Below are 24,695 nucleotides of genomic sequence, written 5' to 3' on the forward strand. Positions count from 1 at the left end.
TATGAGCGTAAACTTCATGTGCAACAGCCAAGGTATTTCTAGTTCTGTCCTTTTCAAGTTGTGTCCTCGGGCCTATTAATCTTGCTGAGTCTTGGAGTCCTCACCTGTAAATAGGGAATAGATCCCTTTTTTTCACAGGGCTATTGTAATGATTAAATGAAATAATACATATAAAGCCTTTAATCTACCTTAGTGTGCCTGGTACCGTGTTAACTCTTAATCTAAAAAACAGTGTTTTATATATATACCTTTCCCCTCACTTTTCTAGATCAATAATTTGATACTAAGAAAGTTCAAGAATCTTATCCAAAGTCATTTAGCTGGTAAACGGAGCCAGAAATCAAACTCATTTCTGTTTCCAGAACACTTACATATTTTTCCCATGTTTCTCTTTTGGTAGCTTTTATTTTGTAGGAAGTCTGGTGAACAGAGATGTAGAAAGTGAAACAAAGGCTTAAATGTGAAATTCCAAGAAGTAAAGTATTATCAAGAATAGGAAATACAACTACATGCAAATGGTTGATATTTAGGTAAAATATAGCAAAAATATTATAATTAAAATGTTTTAAATATTTTAGGTTGTCTCAATGGCATAGCAGATTGAGAAAGAGAGGTCAACCTGTCTTATCAATGTGAGCTCTTTTCTGTAGAAATCTATAATTTTTTTTAGCGTTCCATGTATATCATGTGCCAGATGTTTTATTGCCAAAAGAGCAGCAAGGTAAGACGGAATTGAAATGTTCTGGTTCCACTATATTTGCTTATGTATACAGAATTCTAAAAGAACTTTCAAAAGAAACAGAGATGTAAAGTATGGAAGCATAAAGAACATTGAACTGGCCAGGCGTGGTGGCGCACACCTGTAATGCCAGCACTTTGGGAGGCCGAGGCAGGTGGATCACGAGGTCAGGAGTTCGAGACCAGCCAGTTCAACACTAGCCTGGCCAACATGCTGAAATCCCATCTCTACCAAAGATACAAAAATAAACTGGGCATGGTGGTGCATGCCTGTAATCCCAGCTACTCAGAAGGCTAAGGCAGGAGGAACTGCTTGAACCTGGGAGGTGGAAGTTGCAGTAAGATGAGATTGCACCACTGCACTCCAGCCTGGGTGACAGAGTGAGACTCTATCTCAGGAGAAAAAAAAAAAAAAAGAATATTGAACAATGCCTAGTTTAATTATCTGTCCACCATTAACTAGCTTTGTCACCACTTATCTCTCAGGGTTGGTTTCCATACTTTTAAGAGTTGGATTGAACCGGAAAGTGTCAAGGATCCTTTCTAACTGAATTTCTCAAATTTTAAGTGGTACATTCTTCGTTTTGAATACTGGTTGAATGATGAAGCATCAGCAGGAGTGTTTTGGATATGACTTTTCTCAAATTAAGTGTTAAGGCAATTTATTCATTCAACAAATATTTTTTGTTGCATGTCTACTATGAGCCAAGCATGAGATATAGAGCAGTGAATAAAACAGAAAAGTTTTCTGCCCTTAGGGAGCTTATGTTCTTCTGGGATAGGCTGATGTTAAACCAATAAACAAGTACAGAATATAATGTTAGGCAGTGACAAAAACCCTGGGGAAATACAGAGCAGGATGAGGGTGGAGTCACAGAGGAGCAGGTGGTCTATCTTGATGTGAAGTTCCAAGAAGTAAAAGTATTATTAAGAACAAGGAATATAACTACTTACAAATGGTTGATATTCAGGTAAAATTTAGCAAACATCTTATAATTAACATGTTTTTAATATTTTATTTTTTATTTTATTTTTGAGACAGAGTCTCTGTCACCTAGTCTGGAGTGCAATGGCATGATCTTAGCTCACTGCAACCTCCACCTCTCAGGTTCAAGTGATTTTTCTGCCTCAGCTTCCCGAGTAGCTGGGATTGCAGGTGCCGACCACCACTTCTGGCTAATTTTGTATTTTTTAGAGACAACATTTCACTGTATTGGCCAGGCTGGTCTCAAACTCAAGTGATCCACATGCCTTGGCCTCCCAAAGTGCTGGGATTATAGGCATGAGCCACCGCACCTGGCCATTTTTAATATTTTAGGTTGTCTTAATGGGAAAGCATCTCAGAGGAGCCAAGACCTAATGAAGTGAGGGGGTGACTGTGACCATATCTAAGAGAAAGGGTTACAGACAAAAAACATAAAGACCTTGAGGTGGAAGCATATTCGGCGTGTTCAAGGGAAGGCAAGGAGATCAAGCTAGTGAGGGAGGGCTCTGGACAGATCACAATAACTTTAGGAATAACTTTAGTAGTCCTTCTAAGTATTACACAATAGCAGTAGGGGGAGAGTTTTGAGCAGAGTGCAGGATCAGATGTGCATTTTACCAGATCATTTTGGTTACCTTTGGGAAACCAGTCAGGAGGGGGCTGGATGCCAGAAAGAAAGCCAGATGTCAGAAAGGAAGCTAAAAGGCCAGTTAAGAAGCCACTGCTGTGGTCTGGACAAAGGGTGAGAGCAGCTTTACAAGAGTGAGGTTAAAGTCAGGAGGAGCTGTAAAGGAGCTGGATTTGGGGCACATTGTGAAGGTGGAGAGGCCAAGATTTGCTGAAACTGACTGTGGAATGTGACACAAACAAGGGAGTCTAAGGCTGACTTCAGGGTACTTGGTCTAAGCAATTGAGTGAATGAAGTGTCATTTACTGAGCTGGGGAAATACCATGGGGATAGGTGAAAAGGGAGCACTACATGAAGGGTAGAACTACCTGTTCGGTTTTGGCCATGCTAATTTTGAGATGCCTAGTAGGCATTTTGTAGATAGTGAATGGGGCTGGAGTTTAGGGGAGAGGTCAGGGATGCAGAGTCAAGTAGTAGATTTATTTATTTATTTATTTAATACTACAGGATGGATCCCTTGCAGTATTAGTAACCTACTAAAACAAATTGCTTCAAAGTGTGATCACAAACATTTAATTTCAGATGTGGGTTACAGACTGAAGGAAGGCAAGGAAGCTGTGTTTCTGTATTTATAAAACAGGAAAGAAGCATTTGTTCCCTGAGAGTCATTATGGAGTATGAGGCATATCCTATTTAGGCACACTGTAGTATCTGGGATAAATTACCTAGGTGTGATTCCATCAGTTCTCAATAAATCAAAGAGATGAAAAGTCATGTGTATTTTTTGATGTTTTAGAACATGGTTTAGGGCAATGATAAAGTAGCTGTATATTATATCCTTTTATATAGAAAGTTCAAGACAAGCTTTTAGAAGCAACAATTTTGCACTTTGATATCCTCAGATGTTTGAAATTTTCTTCAGTGTCTATTTTCACACATACCAAATGACAAGCTGCAGTGAGTTTTGATTTCTAAACAGAACCCCATACCAGTATTTGACTGCAGATTTTAAAAAAGATTTGGATTACACCAACGAATAATCAAAGTTGAAACATCTGCTGGAAATCCCAACATCCTATGATGAAATTCCATGCTTGGATAACTTACTCAAGGTCATAGCTTGAATATTTAAATATCAACAGGCAAACAATGGCATTATGGGCTTAAATTTACAGAGCAAACCCACAATATCTAGTTTATAACACTTTCTTTTTGTACTTACTCTAAGCAGTTAAATAATATGGACTCTCTGAAACTTAGCAGCCAGTTGTGTTTAATAGCGTTGGAATATGTAATTTTTCTTTGAGAAACTTGATACTTATTTTCAGATGACATACAGGTTATGATTAATCATCACCTACTGCTAAAAGTTTTTGAAAGGATATTTTCAGGAAGTTCTTTGAATAGACTATGTTACTTGGATTTTGCAATGGAGATGCTACAGGAGCTGAAACGTCATTCAGCAAAGGGCGTTTATGGATAGGAATTCATTCTAAGTATTATCCGGGGAAATTTAGAATTACCTGGTTCACTTTGCTCTCTTAATCTTTTTCAATGAACAATTTCTTATTTTTGGAAATATAAAATGGATACAGTTTAAGTACTTGGCTAATCCTTAGGGATAAACACTGGGGTGTGAAAATAGACTTTTCCTCCTGTGAAGAATAAAAAGATAGCGCTCTGAAGGAGTGGATTTGAGTAAATATAAGCCAAGAGTAAATACCTGACATTCATTATAATTTTGAAACTCCTGCTTGTTGCCATGTGTAGATCTATTATATCTATTATATCTACCTATATATCTATTTATCTATTTGTATTTCAGTGAGATTGTTAACCAAACAGGTCACGTATAATTATGCATCTAACTCCCATCTTTATTTATGAAATCCTTGCCAAAATTTGCCTTCACTGGCACTAGATTACAGTAGTTTTTGGAACTTTCTAATTTCATATTTGCTTTTATGTACTGCTGTTTATGAACCCTGCAAACGATGTTGCTGCTCTTATCTGTGCTTAAAAGGAAAGAAAGAGTGTCCCAGAGAGGCTTGTACAAGATAATGTAATAAATTACTTCCAGAAACAGGATCAGAATTCATGGCAACTGACTCTCAAAGCTGTAGGTCAGACGGTGAAACACACTGTCTTATAACAAATCCTAAAGCCATGAGGAAAAATCCTACTTTGGACTCACTTTCTTTTCATTATCAATTCCTTTCCTATTGTCATGAGCTTTTTGAATAAGACATGCTCTATTTAAAGGAAAAAAAAAGGTTTATGGAAAACATGTGATATTACAACTTAGGAATCCTTCATAAGGAGACTGGAGATGGTCTAATAGAGTTCAATACCATTCAGGAGCTGGATATTGTCCCATTAACTAAATATGGAAGAGAAAAAAGAAAGCATAATTCAAAAATAATTTCAGATGTGCACATTTTGACATTATGACCAGTGAATACTCCAGAAAACCACAGAAACTTGATAAGAGACGGATTCTTAAATCACATGATGGCAAATGTCCTAAGGATTAGCTACAGTACTTTGATCTCCAAATTCCAAGCACGGATTTGGAGTCTGTGTTAGGGGCTAAAATCAAATATTTAAAACATTTTGCAAAAGGCAGAAGTAAAATAATTGAGAAAAAGGCAGTATGGGAGTAGATAAGGCTTCTGTAAAAGAACATATAATTAAATGCATACATGCAAATTAAGCACTTTATTAAAAAATAGAATCATGTTCACAAGACCAAATTAAAGAATTGAAGCAATCAGATTAAAAAATGCAGGCAAAAAATATCCTTTTGAAAACTTCTGATAACTGAGGTAAAGGGGCTATTTTTCACCTTGCGTTGCTTATAATTGCCACAATTTTTTTCTCTATTTGTTCATGTTGACTGTGTCATTTTTACTTTGTGTGTGTAGGGGTTGTGGGTGGGGATGAGGCCCCTCATATGACTGTTCACTAGCTTAAAGTTTTCTAAACTTTTTATTCATTCAACACACATGCATTGTGGCCAGAAACTTTTAGGACCTGGGTATATAACATTAAAGGGCATGAATGGGGCATGGATGGTGTGGACCAGATTGATGCCTCCTGTCTGCACAAGCCTGAAAGGATGGTTTGCCTAGAAGACGCTGAACTGAGTAACCGCAATCATGGGTGACGAATGTTATGATAGAAGAAATACAAGGAGCACATTGCAGGGACAATTAACTTAGTTAAAAGGCCAGGGAAGCCTTCTGGGAGAAACATAGGTGAAGCCATAATCAACAACCAGTCTGCAAGAAAGCTTCAAAAGCCTTTTTAATTAAACCACATCCTTTAGGTGCCATACATACCATTCCTGAAATTATGTATTATCTCTAAAGACTCCATACTCAAAAAGTACCTGTGTTGGTTCCTGCTCTTTCCATTTACCTTTTAAAATAAAACGTATTCTTGTTTAAGATACATTTTATTTTAAAGACTCTCAAATTCTAGGAATGCAGTATTGAAGAAATTTTGAGGAAAAATAATCAACAAAAACAAAGGTCTGAGTTGATAATTTTTTCTGATTGTAGATATCAATTCTAGTGATTAGAGGTTTCATTAAACACATCACTTTTATGATTCTGTTTGCTACCACTAAGAGTTATAGAGTATTGATTAAATACAAGGCACTAAGCTAAGCAATTTACATGTATCATCTCATTGCATCTTCTTGGGCAATCCTTTGAAAAGGTACAACTAATATTCTAAGTTTAAAATTAAGGAAATACATAAAGAACAAGTTAAGGTAAAAAGCACCTTTTAGAACAGAGTTTTTCACGAGTTAAAAATGCCATTCTGTGTTACTGCAGCCTAGAACTGAGGAGGCGCACATGAAAATCCTATGGTAAGTTATCTTTGGCATTGTCCCTCTTTGCAATGACAAAAGTGCCAAGAGTGTCAGTAAATTCAGAAGAGCTGTATATCATATGAACCCATCAACCCATTCCAATATTGCTATACAAAAACAATAATGTCAACATTTAAACTATACTTCCTCTGTGCCAGGCAATAATTCTTTTAATTTAGTTTTTGAATAGTTAACGTGTTTCTTTATACCAACACAAGCAATATGAAAGTAAAGTTTTGTTTTTCTCCTTTCTTACACAAAAGTAGCATGTTTTTCTTTTATTTCATATATCTTGGGATTCCTCTATAGCTGTGCAGAAAGATCTTCACTGTATTTTATTGTTTGGATGTACCATAGTTTATTCAGCTATAGTGAACATTTACTATGAATTGATGAAATTTTTAGGAAGTAGACTTACTGGGTCAAAGAATAAATGCTTAAGTAATTTTGGTAGATACAGACACTCTTCCATAAGGGTAATACCCCGTTGTACTCCTGTGGTGTATTAGTGTCTGTTTCCTTGCAGTCTCATTAAGAAAGTGTGTGGTCCAACCATCTGATCTTCGACAAACCTGATAAAAACAAGCAATGGGGAAAGGACTCCCTGTTTAATAAATGGTATTGGGAAAACTGGCTAGCCATGTGCAGAAAGCAGAAACAGGACCCCTTCCTGACACCTTACACCAAAATTAACTCCAGATGGATTAAAGACTTAAACATCAGACCTAATACCATAAAAGCCTTAGAAGAAAATCTAGGCAAAACCATTCAGGACATAGGTGTAGGCAAGGACTTCATGACCAAAACGCCAAAAGCAATGGCAACAAAAGCCAAAATAGACAAATGGGACCTAATCAAACTCCACAGCTTCTGCACGGCAAAAGAAACAGTCAGTAGAGTGAATCGGCAACCAACAGAATGGGAAAAAATTTTTGCAGCCTACCCATCTGACAAGGGGCTGATATCCAGAATTTACAAAGAACTAAAGCAGATCTACAAGAAAAAAACAAACAAGCCTATTCAAAAATGGGCGAAGGATATGAACAGATACTTTACAAAAGAAGACATACAGGAGGCCAACAAACATATGAAAAAATGCTCATCATCACTGGTCATCAGAGAAATGCAAATCAAAACCACATTGAGATACCATCTCACACCAATTAGAATGGCGATCATTAAAAAATCGGGAAACAACAGATGCTGGAGAGGATGTGGAGAAATAGGAACACTTTTACACTGTTGGTGGGAATGTAAATTAATTCAACCATTGTGGAAGACAGTGTGGCGATTCCTCAAGGACCTAAAAATAGAAATCCCATTTGACCCAGCAATCCCATTACTGGGTATATATCCAAAGGATTATAAATCATTCTACTACAAGGACACGTGCACACGAATGTTCATTGCAGCACTGTTTACAATAGCAAAGACCTGGAACCAACCCAAATGCCCAATGATGATAGACTGGATAGGGAAAATGTGGTACATATACACCATGGAATATTACGCAGCCATCAAAAACGATGAGTTCACGTCCTTTGTAGGGACATGGATGAACCTGGAAACCATCATTCTCAGCAAACTGACACAAGAGCAGGAAATCAAACACCGTATATTCTCACTCATAGGCGGGTGTTGAACAATGAGAACACATGGACACAGGGAGGAGAGCACTACACACTGGGGTCCGTTGGGGGGAAATGGCGGAGGGGCGGGGGGGTGGGGAGGTGGGAGGAGATAGCATGGAGAGAAATGACAGATACAGGTGAGGGGACGGAAGGCAGCAAACCACACTGCCAAGTGTGTACCTATGCAACAATCTTGCATGTTCATCACATGTACCCCAAAACCTAAAATGCAATAAAAAAAAAAAAAGAAAGTGTGTGGTCAAACTGCAGATTTTTGCCAATCTGATAGGTGAGAGAATGCTTTCATTTGTATTTCTTTCTTCTGAGTGAGACTGAGTATGTTTAAGAGGTGTATATGTATTTCTTATCCTGTGACAGGTCTGTTCATATCCATTTTATTTTTTATTAGGTTCTTGGGTTTTTCTTGATTTCTAGAACTCCTTATAATTTAAGGTGATTAGCTTCTATTCTTTGGTAGAAGTTGTAAATTTTTTTTTCACATTTGTCTTTTGACGTTGCTGTTTAGTTAATCACACAGTATTCTTTGATTTTATGTATTCTGATTTATCAATATTTTCTTCTATGACTTTTGTATTTTTAGTTATAATTTAAAAATATTTCCAGATTCCAAGGCTCCAAGAGAATTTACCAATTTCTGCTGCTCAGTGTTTTACGGTCTTATTTAATTTAAATCTTTGATTTATTTGGAGTTTATCTTGGAATCTGGTAAGACAGATATCGATACCACTTTATCTTTTTCCAAATGAGTAATTAATTATTCCAGCATTTCTTATATCCAGAGTGAGAATAAAGTTGAGATTTGTATATCTGGCCACACAGGGTTGTTTCTAACTTTGAGAAAATAATTTTTTTGTTGGTTATGATGGAAGATCCAAGGGGAGACATTAGGCAGAGTTTTGGAGGAGAAGTAGTCTTAGAGAATAGTTTTAAGAATAGGGCAATTTCTGAGAGGTGTTGAATTAAGGAGAACAAATGACCTCTTTTTAGATCACATTAGAACCATGAATATGGAACCCAACTCTATAAAGCACCATTGGGTCTTGGTGGCAGTTTTAAACATTTTATTCCATTGGAGTAGTACTTTAAGGCTGTAACTAATGACATTATATTTATCTTTTAGCAGGAAAGTAAAATTAGTATTGGTATCAGTAAAACCTGAGTATTTTACTCAGGAGTTTTGCATCTATGTTCATCAAGAATTTGGCTTGAAGTTTTTGTTTGTTTGTTTGTTTTTTGGTATTGTTGTGTCCCTGCCAGGTTTTGGTACCAGGATGATGCTGGTTTCATGGAATGAGTTAGGGAGGAGTCCCTCCTCCTGTTTTTTTTTTGAAATAGTTTCAATAGGAATGATACCAACTCTCCTTTATACTTCTTGTAATATTCAGCTGTGAATCCCACTGGTCCTGGGCTTTTTCTGGTTGGTAGGCTATTACTGATTCAATTTTAGAACTCATTATTGGTCTCTGTCCAGGATTCAGTTTCTTCCTGGTTCAATCTTGGAAGGTTGTATGTTTCAAGGAATTTACCCATTTCTTCTAGGTTTTCTAGCTTGTGTGCATAGAGGTGCTTTTAGCAGTCTTTGAGGGTTTAAAAAGAAAAATTCTGTGGGGTAGGTGGTAACATCCCCTTTGTCATTTCTGATTGTGCTTATTTTGATCTTCTCTCTTTTTGTTCCCTTATTAGTCTAGCTAGCATTTTATCTATCTTATTTATTCTTTCAAAGAACCAAGTCCTGGATTCATTTTTTTTTTGGTGTGTGTCTCAATTTTCTTCAATTTAGCTCTGATTTTGATTTCTTGTGTTCTACTAGCTCTGAGGTCGATTTGCTCTTGTTTCTGTATTTCCTCTAGGTGTGATGTTCGCTTGTTGGTTTAAGATCTTTCTAAATTTTTGATGTAGGCATTTAGAGCTATAAACTTCCCTCTTAACATTGGTTTAGCTGTGTCCCAGAGATTCTGGTATGTAGCATCTTTGTTCTAACGAGTTTCAAAGGATTTCTTGATTTCTGCCTTAATTTCATTGTTAACCCAAAAGTTATTCAGGAGAAGGTTAATTTTAATGAATTTCTATTTTTATTGCACTGTAGCACTGTAGTCTGAGAGTGTGGATGGTTTAATTTTTTTTTTAATTTGCTAAGGGTTATTTTATGGCTGATTGGTCAATTTTAGATTATGGGTCATGTGCAGATGAGAAGAATGTATATTCTGTTGTTTTTGGGTGGTGAGTTCTGTAGATGTCTATTAGGTCTATTTGGTCAAGTGTCAAATTCAGGTCCCGAATTTCTTTGTTAGTTTTCTGCCTCAATGACCTGTATTATACTGTCAGTGTCCCACTATTATTGTGTGGTTATATAAATCTCTTTGTGGGTCTCTAAGAACTTGCTCTCTGAATTTGGGTGTTCCTGTTTTGGGTGCATATCCATGTTTAGGATAGTTAAGTTTGACCTTTTGAGGCGAACCCTTTACCATTATGTAGTGCTCTTCTTTATCTTTTTTGATTTTTGTTGGTTTAATGTCTGTTTTATTTGAATTTAGAATAGCAACTCCCGCTTTTTTCTGTTTTTCATTTGCTTGGTAGATTTTTCTCCATCTCTTTACTTTGATCCTATGTGTGTCACTGCATGTGAAATGGGTCTTTTCAAGACAGCATACTCTTGGGTCTTGCTTCTTTATGCAACTTGCCACTCTGTGCCTTTTAATTGGGCATTTATCCCATTTACATTTAAGGTTAACATTGATACATATGGATCTGAAGGATCAAATTCTATTTTGCATTGTTAGCTGGTTATTATGCAGACTTGTTTGTGTGGTTGCTTTTTGGTGTCAATGGTGTCTATACTTAAAATGTGTTTTTGTAGTGGCCAGTAATAATCTTTCCTTCCATATTTAACATTAACTTTAGGACAATTTATAAGGCAGGTCTGGTGAATTCCCTTAGCATTTGCTTGCCTGGAAAGAATCTTATTTCTCCTTCACTTATGAAGCTTAGTCTGGCTGAATATGAAATTTGTGTTTGGAATTTCTTTTCCTTAATAATGCTGAATATAGGTCCTAAATCTTTGCTGGTTCATGGAGTTTCTGCTGTAAGGTCTGTTGTTAGCATTTTTGTTTGTTTCATTTTGACTTTGGAGAATCTGACAAGTATGTGTCTTGGGGATGGTTGTCTGCGTAGTATCTCACAGTGGTTCTCTGCATTTTCTGAATTTGAATGTTGGCCTCTCTAGCAAAATTTGGGGAATTTTCAAGGATGATATCCTGAAATATGTTTTCCAAGTTGCTTGCTTTCTTTCCCTCTCTTTCAGGGACATCAGTGAGTCATAGATTTGCTGTCTTTTACATAATCCCATATTTTGGAGATTTTGTTCATTCTTTTTAATCTCTTTTTATTTTTCTCTGACTATTTCAGAGAAGCAATATTCAAGCTCTCAGATTCTTTCCTCACTTGATCAATGCTGCTGTTATACTTATGACTGTATTCTGAAATTCTTGAAGTGAGTTTCTCAGCTCTATCAGATCAGTTTGGTTCTTTCTTAAAGTGGCCATTTCATCTTTCATCTCCTGTACCATTTTGTTGTATTCCTTAGAATCCCTGGATTAGGTTTTCACTGTCTCCTGAATCTCAGTGATCTCTGTTCCTATCCACATTCTGATTTCTGTTTTTGTCACTTCAGCCTGATTAAGAATCATTGCTGGGGAAATACTGCAATTGTTTGGAAGTAAGATGGCACTCTGACTTTTTGAGTTGCCAGGGTACTTGCACTAGTTCTTTCTCATCTGTGTGGGCTGATTTTCCTTCAGTCTTTGAAATTGCTGTTCTTTGGATGTATTTTTTTTTGCTTTTATCTTCTTTGATGCCCTTGAAGGTTTGAATCTTGTAAAAGGTGGGTTCAGTTGACTGGCTTTGTTCCTGGAAGAATTTAGGGGGACAAGGCTCAGCTCAGAACTTTTGGGTGCATGCTTTAACTCTGGGAGGCTGTTATTCGATCCCTGAGTTTGTTCTCTGGCTCCTTGAGGTTAGGAACCTGCTGCATTGGAGGGGCTGAGGTGTTCTTGGACCTCTGGCCATAACACTCTGATGGGTGGTACCAGCCAAAGCACTTTGTTGGGGTGTTGGCAGCAGGATCTGTGCTCATTTGTAAGTGTCAAGAGCAGTGGCAGTGTGGTGGGGTGAATGCTCATCAACTGGGGCAGAATGCTGGTGGCCATGGGGCTGCTGGCCTCCACATGCACACTCATGCTGGTAGCACTGTCAGTGTGGGGGTAGGCTGGTGGGTGTGGGGCTGCCAGCCTCCATGCATGTGTTCATGCTGGCAGCAGTGGCAGAGTGGGGCAGGAGGTAGGGCTGCTGACCTCCATGCACATATTCACATTGGCATTTCTATATTTTAAAAGGAAACAGTTTGGCAGTTTCTGATAAAGATAAACAAGCACCATATGACCCTAGAGAAATAAAAACTTATGTTCATATACAAACCTGCACACGAATGTACATAGCTGCCTTATTTGTAATAGCTAAAAGCCAGAAACAGCCCAAATGACCTTTATTAGGTAAACAAATATACAGATTATGTTACCTCTGGATCATGGAATTCTATTAAGCAATAAATAAGAATGCACTATTGATGCACTTGGATGGATCTCAAGAGCATCATACTGAGTAAGAAAAAGACAATTTCAAAAGATTACTACAATTTCATTTATATAACATAATAAAAATGACAAAATTATAGTGAAACAGAACAGATTAGTGGTTCTCTAGGGTTAGGATTGAAGAGAGGGAGTACCTGTAAAGGAATAATACAAAGTATATCATTCCAAGTTTATTTAGGGTGATGGAAAAGTTCTGTATCTTCATTGTCGTGGTGGTTTAATGCATATATGCATAAGAAAAATTTGAAAGGAGTGTATATAAAAATTGAATGCACATAAATGCTGGTGATACTCAAATAAGGACTATAGTTTAAAGTATGTATTCATATCCTGGTTTTGATAGGTAAAATATTTTGTGGAAAGTTCGGTGAAGAGTATATTTAAACATGGAAATTCTGTTCTATTTTTGCAACTTCTAAGTAAGTCTAAAGTTATGCAAAAATCTTCAATAAAATACTGGAAAACCAAACCCAATAGCACATCAAAAAGCTTATCCACCATGATCATGTAGGCTTAATTCTGGGGATGCAAGGCTGGTTCAACACATACAAATCTATAAATGTAATTCACCACATAAACAGAACCAAAGACAAACACCACATGATTATCTCAATAGATGCAGAAAAGGCCTTCGATAAAATTCAACAGACCTTTATGCTAAAAACTCTCAATAAACTAGATATTGATGGAATGTATCTCAAAATAATAAAAGCTATTTACGACAAACTCACAGCCAATATCATACTGAATAGGCAAAAATTAGAAGCATTCCCTTTAAAAACTGGCACTAGACAAGGATGCCTCTCTCACCACTCCTATTCCATGTAGTATTGGAAATTCTAGCCAGAGAAATTAGGCAAGAAAAAGAAATAAAGGGCATTCAATTAGGAAAAGAAGAAGTCAAATTGTCCCTTTTTGCAGACGACATGATAGTATATTTATAAGATGCCATCGTCTCAGCCCAAACCCTCCTTAAGCTGATAAGCAACTTCAGCAAAGTCTCAGGATACAAAATCAATGTGCAGACATGACAAACATTCCTATACACCAATAACAGACAGAGAGCCGAATCATGAGCAAAATCCCATTTGCAATTGCTACAAAGAGAATAAAACACCTAGGAATACAACTAACAAAGGAGGTAAAAGATCTCTTCAAGGAGAACTACAAACCATTGCTCAAGAAAATGATAGAGGACACAAACAGATGAAAAAACATTTCATGCTCATGGTTAGGAAAAATCGGTATTTTGAAAATGGCCATACTGCCCAAAGTAATTTATAAATTCAATGCTGTCTCCATCAAGCTACCATTGACCTTCTTCACAGAACTAGAAAAAAACCACTTAAAACTTCATATGGAACAAAAAGAGAGCCCAAATAGCCAAGACAATCCTAAGCAAAAAGAACAAAGCCAGAGGCATCATGCTATCTGACTTCAAACTATACTACAAGGCCACAGTAATCAAAACAGCATGGTACTGGTACCAAAACAGAAATACAGACCAATGGACCAGAACAGAGGCCTTGTAAGCAATGCCACACATCTACAACCATCTGATCTTTGACAAACCGGACAAAAACAAGCAATGGGGACAGGATTCCTGTTAAAGAAATGGTGTTGGGAAAACTGGCTAGCCATATGCAGGAAGCTGAAACTGGACCCCTTCCTTACACCTTACACTAAAATTAACTCCGGATGGATTAAAGATTTAAACATAAGACCTAACACCATAAAAACCCTAGAAGAAAACCTAGGCAAAACCATTCAGGACATAGGCATAGGCAAAGACTTCATGACTAAAACAACAAAAGCAATGGAAACAAAGGCAAAATAGACAAATGGGACCTAATTAAACTTAAGAGCTTCTGCACAGCAAAATAACAATCATTAGAGTAAACTGGTAACCAACAGAATGGGAAAAAATTTTCACAATCTACCCATGAGACAAAGGGCTAATATCTAGAATCTACAAAGAACTAAAGCAAATTTACAGGAAGAAAACAAACCCATTCAAAAGTGGGTGAAGGATATGAACACTTTTCAAAAGAAGACAAATACGCAGCCAACAAACATATGCTCATCATCATTGTTCATTAGAGAAATGCAATTCAAAACCACATTGAGATACCATCTCACGCCAGTCAGAATGGCGATCATCAAAAAATCTGGAGACAACAGATGCTGGAGAGGATGTGGAGAAAAAGTAATACTTTTACACTGTTGATAGGAGTGTAAATTAGTTCACCATTGTGGAAGACAGTGTGATGATTCCTCAAGGATCTAGAAATAGAAATTCCATTTGACTCAGCAATCCCATTACTGGGTATATACTCAAAGAACTATAAATCGTTCTACTATAAAGACACATGCACGTGTATGTTCATTGCAGCCCTGTGTACAATAGCAAAGATGTGGAACTAACCCAAATGCCCATCAATGATATACTGGACAAAAGAAATGTGGCACATATACACCATGGAATACTATGCAGCCATAAAAAACAATGAGTTCATGTACTTTGTAGAGACATGGATTAACCTAGAAACGATCATTCTCAGCAAACTGACACAAACACAGAAAACCAAACACCACATTTTTCACTCATAGGCAAGTGATGAACAGTGAGAACCCTTGGGCACAGGGAAGGGAATAACACTCACAGGGCTAGGTTGGGGGGGTGTGGAGGGGAGGTGAGGGGAGGGGAGGGGGGACAGTTGGGGGGGTGGGGAGGACGGGGCAGGATAACACTGGGAGAAATGCCTGATGTAGGCAACGAAGTGGGGGCGGTGGGGATGGAGACAGCAAACCACCATGTCATGTATGTACCTATGCAACAATCCTGCAGGATGCAGGATGTGCACATGTACCCCAGAGCCCGAATACAATTAAAAAAATAAAGTTATTCCAAAATAAAAGGTTGAACATCTTTTATAATACTTACATCTATTTCCTTTCTTTTCCTTTCTTTCTCTCTCCTTCCCTCTTCCTTCTTCCCTCCCTCCCTTCCTTCCTTCCATCCTCTCTCTTCTTTCTTTCTTTCTTTTCTTCCTTCCTTCCTTCATTGTCTGTCTGTCTGTCTGTCTGCCTGTCTTCCTCTCTTGTCCAGGCTATAGATCAGTGGTACAACCACAGCTCACTGGACCCTTGAACTCCTGGGCTGAAGTTATCTTCCCCCATCAGCCTCCTGAGTAGCTGAGACTACCAGTATTTACCACCACACCCAGCAATTATTATTATTATTTTTTATAGAGATGGGGTCTCATTATGTTGCCCAGGTTGATCATTCTGAACTCCTGGGCTCAAGTGATCCTCCTACCTTGGTTTCCCTTTAAACGCATGAGCCACTGTGCCCGATCTGTTTTCTTTTAAACTTTATATAATGGCCCCTGGAAGGAGGGAGATCTCGGGACAGAAATTGAATCTCATCACATGGCTTATTCGTTTTCAAGTAGAACCCCATTACTTATGTTACAAAGTAAGGAAAATAAGATTCTTTGCCAGTTCTGGCCAGTGGAATTAGAATAATTGCTTTCATGGCCTCAGACATCACCTAGAACATGCTGAAAATTTGGATCCTGAAAAGACAGATGCTAATCTATGTAATATGGTTTCCCAGTGATATGTTAATAAATTCATTTTTCCTGCTCCTTCATTATTTTTCCACATGTAGATTAAATGGATTATACTATAATTATATTTGACTCTAACAAGAGGCAGTGCTTTAGAGCAATGAGCTATTGGGAGGCCAGCATGCTATTCCTAGCTTTACTGCTGATTTATGGGCTAAGGACAAAGCACCCCCACTTCACAGTGCCTCGACTTTTCTGTCTATAGAGTGAGATAAACAATGTCTCAGAGGGACATAGTGTTGCTTTGTAAGCTCTATATTCTAACTGAGCTCAAAATTCCTTTATAGAAAGGTGCTCTTTGAAGAATTAAAGATGTAGTTATATTGTTGTTGTGACTCTTAATAGAAATGAAGCTTTAAAATCTAATTTTAAAGCCTCCTCCTGCACAGTACATTATCCATGTCTTAAATACTGCAATCAACTATGCATTGAGTTGCTCTGTGATATTTATTGAAAACAAAAAAGGCACCACAAAGACAAACTGTAGAACATTTTCAAAGCCATGTGCAGTGGCTTAACTGCAGGACTTCCACTGAAGTTAATGGGACTCATACTGGCAAATTGCAGGCACCACTTTGAAAATTTACCCCATAGTGACAGTTTAATGCTTCTTATTGATCATACAGTTTCAGATAACATCTCAAGGCAAAAAGGAACAATTTCTCAAAAGAAATAAACAATCTTTAATGAAATAATTCTGCACTGCAATCATCATAACTAAGAGTATGGAATAGAGTCCTTTGGCAAGGAAGCTCTTAGGAATTGCTTATTGGTGATACTTACCACTGGGGCTGTAAAATAGTTTCCATCACATTCTAATTCCAGTTCCACATAGAAAATACCACTTTTTTTAAAAAAAAAAATGTAAAATTTCATGTTTATAAGGACAGAAATATAGGAACACAGAAAATTCAGAACATTATTTCCTTATAAACTTATGTTTATATTTTTCAGAATGGGTAATAATTTGTAAACTGCTGATATGAAGTTCCAACAGGCATAGATGACTAAAGAACCCAGGGCATTAAACAACCATACTTTTTGGCGCCTGATTAATGTTGCTGTTCATAACCTGAATAGTATTCATATTAGGCCTGCCAGCAACCCATTGGACCTTTGCCTAGTGGCCTGTGTTAAGACACCACCTTGATTCAGGGTAGCAGAGCCTACATGGCCTTCAGGGTGTGATCTCTGCCTGTCTCTCCATCACCTTCTACTGTTCTCCCCGCTGCGCATTGAGTTCCAGCCACAATACCTTACATCTCCACCTTGTACAACCCAAGCTCATCAAATGTGAATAATCCTTGCAATTACAATTCCCTGGCCTGGAAAGATCTGGGCCTACACCTTCTCATGGTTGGCTTCTTCTTAATATTCAGGTCGACTCAAGTGTCAACTATTTAGACTTTCTCAGACCACCCAAGCTAAGATAGCTTCTACTCTCTCTGTTTTATTTTCTTCATTGTGGTTATCTGTAGCTGACATTATCCCTTGTTTTTCAAAAACACATTTGTGTATTGTTTTCTTTGCCCATGAACATATTAGCTCTACAAGAAGAAAGACCTTGTCCCTTTGGTACCATACAGCCTCTCCAACATCCATAAGCATGCTTGGATATGGTAGAAACTGTATAAATGTTTGATGGATGACTTAAACATAATCTCAAACCTGGGGGTAATCCTTTGCTCCTTTGTTTTATACAGCCACTCATGACATCCAGTAGCCTTCTTTCCAGAATTGCTTCAATATCCATCACCTTTGCTCTATAATACCCCATAATTATAGTATACCTCCTTTCAGTTTTGCCATTCTCTAAGGGCACAGGAGATTCTATTCTTGAAAGTCGGATCGAGATTCTATTCTTACAGGCACACACCGTGTTTTAGTCACTTTTGTATCCTTTGTACTTAAGATTGTGTTTGGCACATAATAAATACTCTGTGATTGAATTTTCTTACGTTACTTGTGATATTACAGAATGTTAACACAGCATATTATAGTGCTCTACTAAAGTTTGTAGAAACAGTGGGAAATAGTCTTTATTCATTTGTCTCTTAGGAAATAAATTTTATTCACATGGTCCAGTCATATCAGCTAATCAAGCTACCTTATAAGTTCAACTTTCAGGTTTGTATACCAAGTCAACAATTACCTAAATTATCAATAGTTTATTAATGTTTACAAACATTTTAAGGTATTCCTAAAAGTAATGTTACTTGCTCTTGAGATGTCTCCAGTTTGGAACTACCCAGGAAGCCTCATGATAAAATCAACTCAAGAGCATATGCAAGTTTGATACAGGCAACTAAGTCTATTTTAGACCCTAATTTCGCCTTCAGGTTAGAGAGCAGCAATAAGTAATGTAATTTAGTTAAAATAATAAAGACCGATACTGCAATTAATGTTCTATAATACCTGGCTTTTCATATTCAATGATTTTATGATTTGAATGACTAATGATAAGCCTAATAGTATCATGTTCTTTTGTTTATAAGTTGATGACAATAGACAAGGTTTAATTAAATTATTATTATTTTTGAGATGGTGTTTTGTTCTTGTTGCCCAGGCTGGAGTGCAATGGTGCGATCTCAGCTCACTACAATCTCTGCCTCCTAGGTTCAAGCGCTTCTCCTGCCTCAGTCTCCCAAGTAGCTGGAATTACAGGTGCATGCCACTATGCCCAGCTAATTTTTGCATTTTTAGTAGAGATGGAGTTTCTCCATGTTAGTTAGGCTAGTCTCAAATTCCTGACCTCAGGAGATCCACCTGCCTCAGCCTCCCAAAGTGCTGCGATTGCAGGCACGAGCCACTGCTCCTGGCCTAAATTTAATTTTAAAATGCTAATAAATAGTAAAGGAAATTTTCCAGTTGGGTATGTATACTTTACTAGAGTGAAATCATAAGAAATAGATCTAGGTTCTTTCTTAACTTTGGGCATATTTATTAAGTCTTGTCTTACTTCTTACTTATAAAGACCAGGCATGGTGGCTCACACCTGTAATACCAGCATTTTGGGAGGCCGAGGTGGGTAGATCACTTGAGGCCAGGAGTTCAAGACCACCTGGCCAACATGGTGAAATCCTATCTCTATGAAAAATAAAAAAATTAGCTGGGTGTGGTGGTATTGTCTTCAGATGGTCCAGTTAATCACATGGAAGGAATCTACATGCACTGAGAAAGTCTGAACACTTAGAAGTAAAAAGTCACAGAAGAGTATATGACTAACAGGAAATAAGTGAAATAATAATTTCTACTAAAGAGGAAGAGAGTAGAAGGTATAGAAAATAATGTCACTCAAGAGTCTCCTAGAACAAAAGATGGAGAAGGTAGAGAAATAGAAAAATAATGCCTCAAATCAATTGAGAACCCACTGGCAGTTTTGGGAGTCTGTGATATAACTTTTGAATATATTAGCAACTTGTCTTTTAATGAGATGAAAGCATAGATATATTAGAGTAGCCTCAGCAATGTGGTTTATTTTAATAAAGGCTTCAATTTTATTTTATACAAGTAGGATAAAATAAAATTATTTTATGCATCTTTTGTCCTCTTGTGAAAATAATTACACTGAAAAGAAACTGTTGAAATCACAATAAGAAATCCACTTACACTTGGCATCAAATATAGATTGAAGACTAATAACAGGCTGGTATTTTCTGCTTCACTGGGACTTCTTGCAAGACTGAAAAATATGGCCCTGTTGTATCTGCCTTTGAAAAGCAACATCAAGGAATCTAAAAAGCCACTGTGAGAAGTAATTTGTTGGCTTCCTGACATATCAGGCCCATTATTGTGATCCGAGTATCAGCCTTTGGCACTATTTGCAATTTTTGGGTAGGTCAGTAATGAAAGCTAGAAAAAGAATGACTATGAAATCAGTCTTAGAGGTTATTCACAAATTCTTTATGCTGATGTTATTGTGTGAGTGATTTGTGTTTGCACATAGAAAAATCATAAAGCAGCCAGTTCAGGTAAATGAAGGGTAGCTTGGATGGTCATTCCAAAATACACTTGACTATCCAAATCAGCAATGCAGCAATTATTGCTCATAGCTATAGAAATGTTATTATGACAGAAGAGCCTTAGGGGAGAGATAAAAATTGAACACATATATATAAGGAAGAATTTTATATTCTAGATGAGATTTTACCAATTTTCAAAGCAAACTCTCAAAACCAAGTAAAGATAAACAGATACACAGTAGTAATGAGAGAAAGTACCAAACTTAAAAACATTAAATAGATTTTTTCTTCCCTTATATTACAATTATTTAAAATATGTTTCCCAAACACAAATATGTAATGATTTTATGATTTATGAAATCAATGAGCTTTTGAAATGCTCTTGGTTCTGGCTAGAGTATAAAGGTAAGGAGGATGGACAGTTCAGAAGGAGATATGCTAAAAATCTTCAGGAATTAGCCTATAAAACCTCTATCAATTGAGCCTTTGTCAATAGAGTGCAATACTATATGAGGCTTGTTAGCTGACCACTGTAGCAGCTTTAGTCTGTTTCGAACTGGAAAGAAAACATTGGTGTGCTTACAGAAAGCACTTCTCAGGTTGAAGGCACAGCCAGTCTACCACAATCTTTTCTATGTTCTTTTCTTGAATCAAGAAAAGACTTCTAAAAACATTTGGGTGTATACCTAGTATGTTCAGAGTAATCAAATCTTACAAATACATGAAGTTTTGAGAGGTTTTAGCTACGTTTCCAAACACTCATTCAGAACAGTTATCATGAACAGATGAGAGATGCTATTCCTTTTTTCAGGTTGTCACAGTAAATTAGCTTGAACAAGGGGACTACAGTGTTCACCTGACTATTTTACAAGTTACATCAAGCATTTTTATGAACCTGTTGAACAGGCCTAGAAATAGTCTCAACAATTATCTGGTACAGCTTGCTGCCTTCAGGAAGGTGATGTTAGATTCTTCTGTGTAGGTTAAATTTTACTGACCTCATGCTAATAAGCCATGTTTGAACGTGCTTCACTATAACATCTGTTCAGCTGGACCTTAGATCAAACATGTACATTTAATAAAAGACTAAAAAAAATTCATAGGTATCCTAACTGAAAGTACAAATCTAGACCTTGTTCTAATGGGATTCATTCGTATTTACACATGAAATTTTCTTCCAAAGCAATTAATTTACTAGAGGTAAAATATCTAAATAAAGAAAAGATCTGATGGGCTAACAAAACTGAAATTATGCCTAAACCATGTCATATTAGTTTTTTTTTTCTTCTTTGAGACAGGGTCTTACTCTGTTACTCAGGCTGGAGTGTAGTGGCAGGAACATGCCTCACTGTAGCCTCGAGCTCCTGGGCTCAAGTGATCCTCCAATCTCAGTCTTCTGAGTACTGGGGACTTCAGGTGCATGCTACCACGCCTGGCTAATTTTTCAATTTTTGTAGAGACAGGGTCTTTTCATCCCAGGCTGGTCTCAAACTCCTGGGCTCAAGTGATCTGCCTTCCTTGGCCTTCCAAAGGGCTGGGATTACAGGCAGGAGTGACTGTGACAGGACTCACACTAAATTTTTTTTTTTTAAATTGCATTTTAGGTTTTGGGGTACATGTGAAGAACATGCAAGACTGTTGCATAGGTACACACATGGCAGTGTGGTTTGCTGCCTTCCGTCCCCTCACCTGTATATGTCATTTCTCCCCATGCTATCTCTTCCCACCTCCAAGACCTGGAACCAACCTAAATGCCCAACGATGATAGGCTGGATAGGGAAAATGTGGTACATATACACACTAAATTTTTAAGGTCACTATTGCTAGTTCCAAAGGCAAGTAAGAATATAGATAACATAACATTATTTTTAGAGCTACATAATATATTAAGACCTGCAAGGACCTAAGAAAGGAAGAGAAAGACAGAAGGACTAAGATGTGTTGATGTATCCATAACTGAAAACAGTTATCAAAAGGCAACAGACATCTGGGAAAAAACCTTCTGTTTAGTATGGAGGCCGGAGATACATTGGCACTTGCTTCTGGAATTGGAACAAAACCAGTTTTTAATTGGTTTTAAAATCTGGAATGAAACATCTTTCCAGTCATCCATGAACTGACCTTATCCTGTAGAAGTTGAGTGAATCTTGGCTAACCATCTGCCTTGTGAATTGTTTTGTTTGGGCCCCTGATGGGACAGAAAGAACTTGTTGTGCAGTAGTTTCACATCAAGTTACAGTCCTTCGTAATGCTGCCTGAGTAGAGAATTTAGAGGGAAAAATATATCTCCAGGGAGAAAAATCTAATGTCTTCACTAATATGCCTTGGGGCTTCGAGAACCTTCAAGGCTGGGAGTTACCACCTACTTTCCTCTGTACCTTAGCATAACAGCTTCCAAAAAGAAGTAAAGCCTATTATTGGAGAAGATAGACAGCTGGACAAACAGACTGCATTCATGAGGGCCAAATCTATTTTAAGATAGATTTAACTTAGAATTTCACTAGATTCACTATTGTAAAACTAGTGCCTCACCCACGACCAAATTTCCATAAATTCTGGTTTAATAAATGAAGACTTTTGAAATGTGCATACTATGAAAGAAGTATGGAATAAAGGAGTCTTCTTAACAGTGCCCACGGACGGGGATATACTTTCTTCCTTGAATCCACTCTGCCCCCACAGTAGGGAACAGAAGTAAGGGAGGAAACTAAGAAGATTACTCAGCAATTCCTGACTCTTAAAATAACGGAAAACCTGTTGTAGCTGAAGAAGATAGTCTAAACTATTTTGTAAATTTAAAACCTACTTTTTTCAGGTTGAAAATAGTTGAAATAAATAAGCCTCACCAAGAATTTTTAGTATTTGAGTTTGAATGACTGCCTAAGAAGTAATAAAGACTAAAAAGCAAGAAAACCAAATTTAGCTGCTAAATAATAATAGCTTTTATAGACTTTTCAATTTTACAATACTTTTAAATACTACTGAGAAATGTTAGATCTTAATTCCAGAATGTTCTATGGCCTCTTCATTGGGAAGTATAATTTCAAGCTGGAACCCAGGTGAATGAAGTCTCTCAGACACTACAGCAGCTAGGGAGGTACAGAGATGTGCTATGTATTTGGGGATTTTGGGTTGGAGGGTGGGGTACTCATATTTCAGAGTGTAGAACACTTCGTTCAGTCTAAAGTTGCCAATGCATTAAGTAAACCATACTTACAATCATTCTTGAAGAATGTTAATTGATATGCATTACCAGTACCAATGTATGGCTATCTATTCCAGCTAATCCAAAGCATAATCTGGTGTCATATTGTAGAGCAAAAAAAGTTTTTTATATTCACTGAAATCAATGCTCCCCTAAATCAGGGCAACACTGGAGAACCATGTTTTTCCATATAAGTCAATTGATATAAGTGGGTGTTTTAGAGCCAAATTGTCTGGCTAAAATTCCAGCTCTACCACTTAGTAGCTGTATGACATTCAGCAACTAACTCAGCCTCTCTTTGCTTCAAATTCTTCAACTATAAAATGGGGATAATAAAAATATCTATCTCATAATGCTGTAAAGGATGAAATGAGTCAACCTTTTCAAAACACAAGAGTGCCTGGCCATGAAAAACACCCCATGGATGTTAGCTTTTAATATTAATCAAATATTGCAAAACAGGAGATAGAAGAAAAGGATGCTAGTGTCATCAGTCCAGGTAGCTGAGACTCTGATATTCACCTATAACACAGAAGGGCTTTCGAGCAAACCTCAGTCTTCCTTGCCATCCTCTATACCGACAACAGCAACCCGCAGACCAGATTCGAATGATGAACTCCAAACCAAAGACGACAATCATCACGAACTCCTAAAATATCAGATAAGACATATCAGAGAGAAGCATTATGGAGCAAAGTACAGTAAGAAGCTCTATGACTACTTTTGGATATTTAGGCACTTTGTCTAAAGGATCTAGTTGTTAATATCTAACATTAAGAATATTTCCTTTCTCCAAATTGAACTAAATCTGGAGAGCATTTGAACCTCATATTGTTGGCACTTCCTATCATGGAATGATATTCCTTTTCAAGTCACTAATACTTTGCAAATTTGGGAGTCAGTTTCAATGCTAAGTGTGCAGGCTGAATAATGAATCTGTCTTGTCTGGAATTTATAGTGTAGCTGACTTTAGCTACCCAGTAACATGTGAAATATCTGAAATAAAACAGCGAATCCTGAAATATAATGGCAAGTTTTACAGAAAATAGAGCTTCATTTTGCTGCAAGGAGTGACATAATCTCTAAATCTTCAAGAGTTGTTCTCAGAGAAAAAGAAGCAAATATTTAGAACTATACTTAGTTCTTTTGTTACAGTGTCAAAATCTCCTTATAAAACAGTAAGTTTCAAAAGCATTACAGTGTGAGACCTGTATATCCTTTGCCAGAAATGAGACCCTGAATCCTCTGGATCTGAAGCTTGTTAATTATTATGCTGCCCTTTGGCGAGAGCTGCTTAGAAAACAACACCTGTTCCAGGAAAATGACTGAGATTATTTAGGAAGAGTTGTGAGTTAACCCTGGGG

At 37.2% G+C, this 24,695-nt stretch overlaps 1 protein-coding gene and 1 long non-coding RNA gene across 5 annotated transcripts in view; one reads left to right on the forward strand and one right to left on the reverse strand.

Moving 5' to 3' along the window:
- KCNQ5 (potassium voltage-gated channel subfamily Q member 5) overlaps positions 1 to 24,695 on the reverse strand; it is a 581,045-nt gene that overhangs the window by 144,169 nt on the left and 412,181 nt on the right. For all 4 annotated transcript variants that reach the window (XM_074398052.1, XM_074398053.1, XM_039467797.2 and 1 more), the window contains exon 3: positions 23,854 to 23,980. In XM_074398052.1, the coding sequence (XP_074254153.1) occupies positions 23,854 to 23,980 (127 nt within the window). The remainder of the gene's footprint in view (positions 1 to 23,853; positions 23,981 to 24,695) is intronic.
- The window catches only part of LOC141584324 (uncharacterized), a 93,947-nt gene that overhangs the window by 31,579 nt on the left and 37,673 nt on the right, over positions 1 to 24,695 (forward strand). The gene's annotated exons all lie outside the window — the stretch shown is intronic.

The sequence above is a fragment of the Saimiri boliviensis genome, chromosome 4, assembly GCF_048565385.1.
Source record: "Saimiri boliviensis isolate mSaiBol1 chromosome 4, mSaiBol1.pri, whole genome shotgun sequence".
NCBI classification, from domain to species: Eukaryota; Metazoa; Chordata; class Mammalia; order Primates; family Cebidae; genus Saimiri; species Saimiri boliviensis.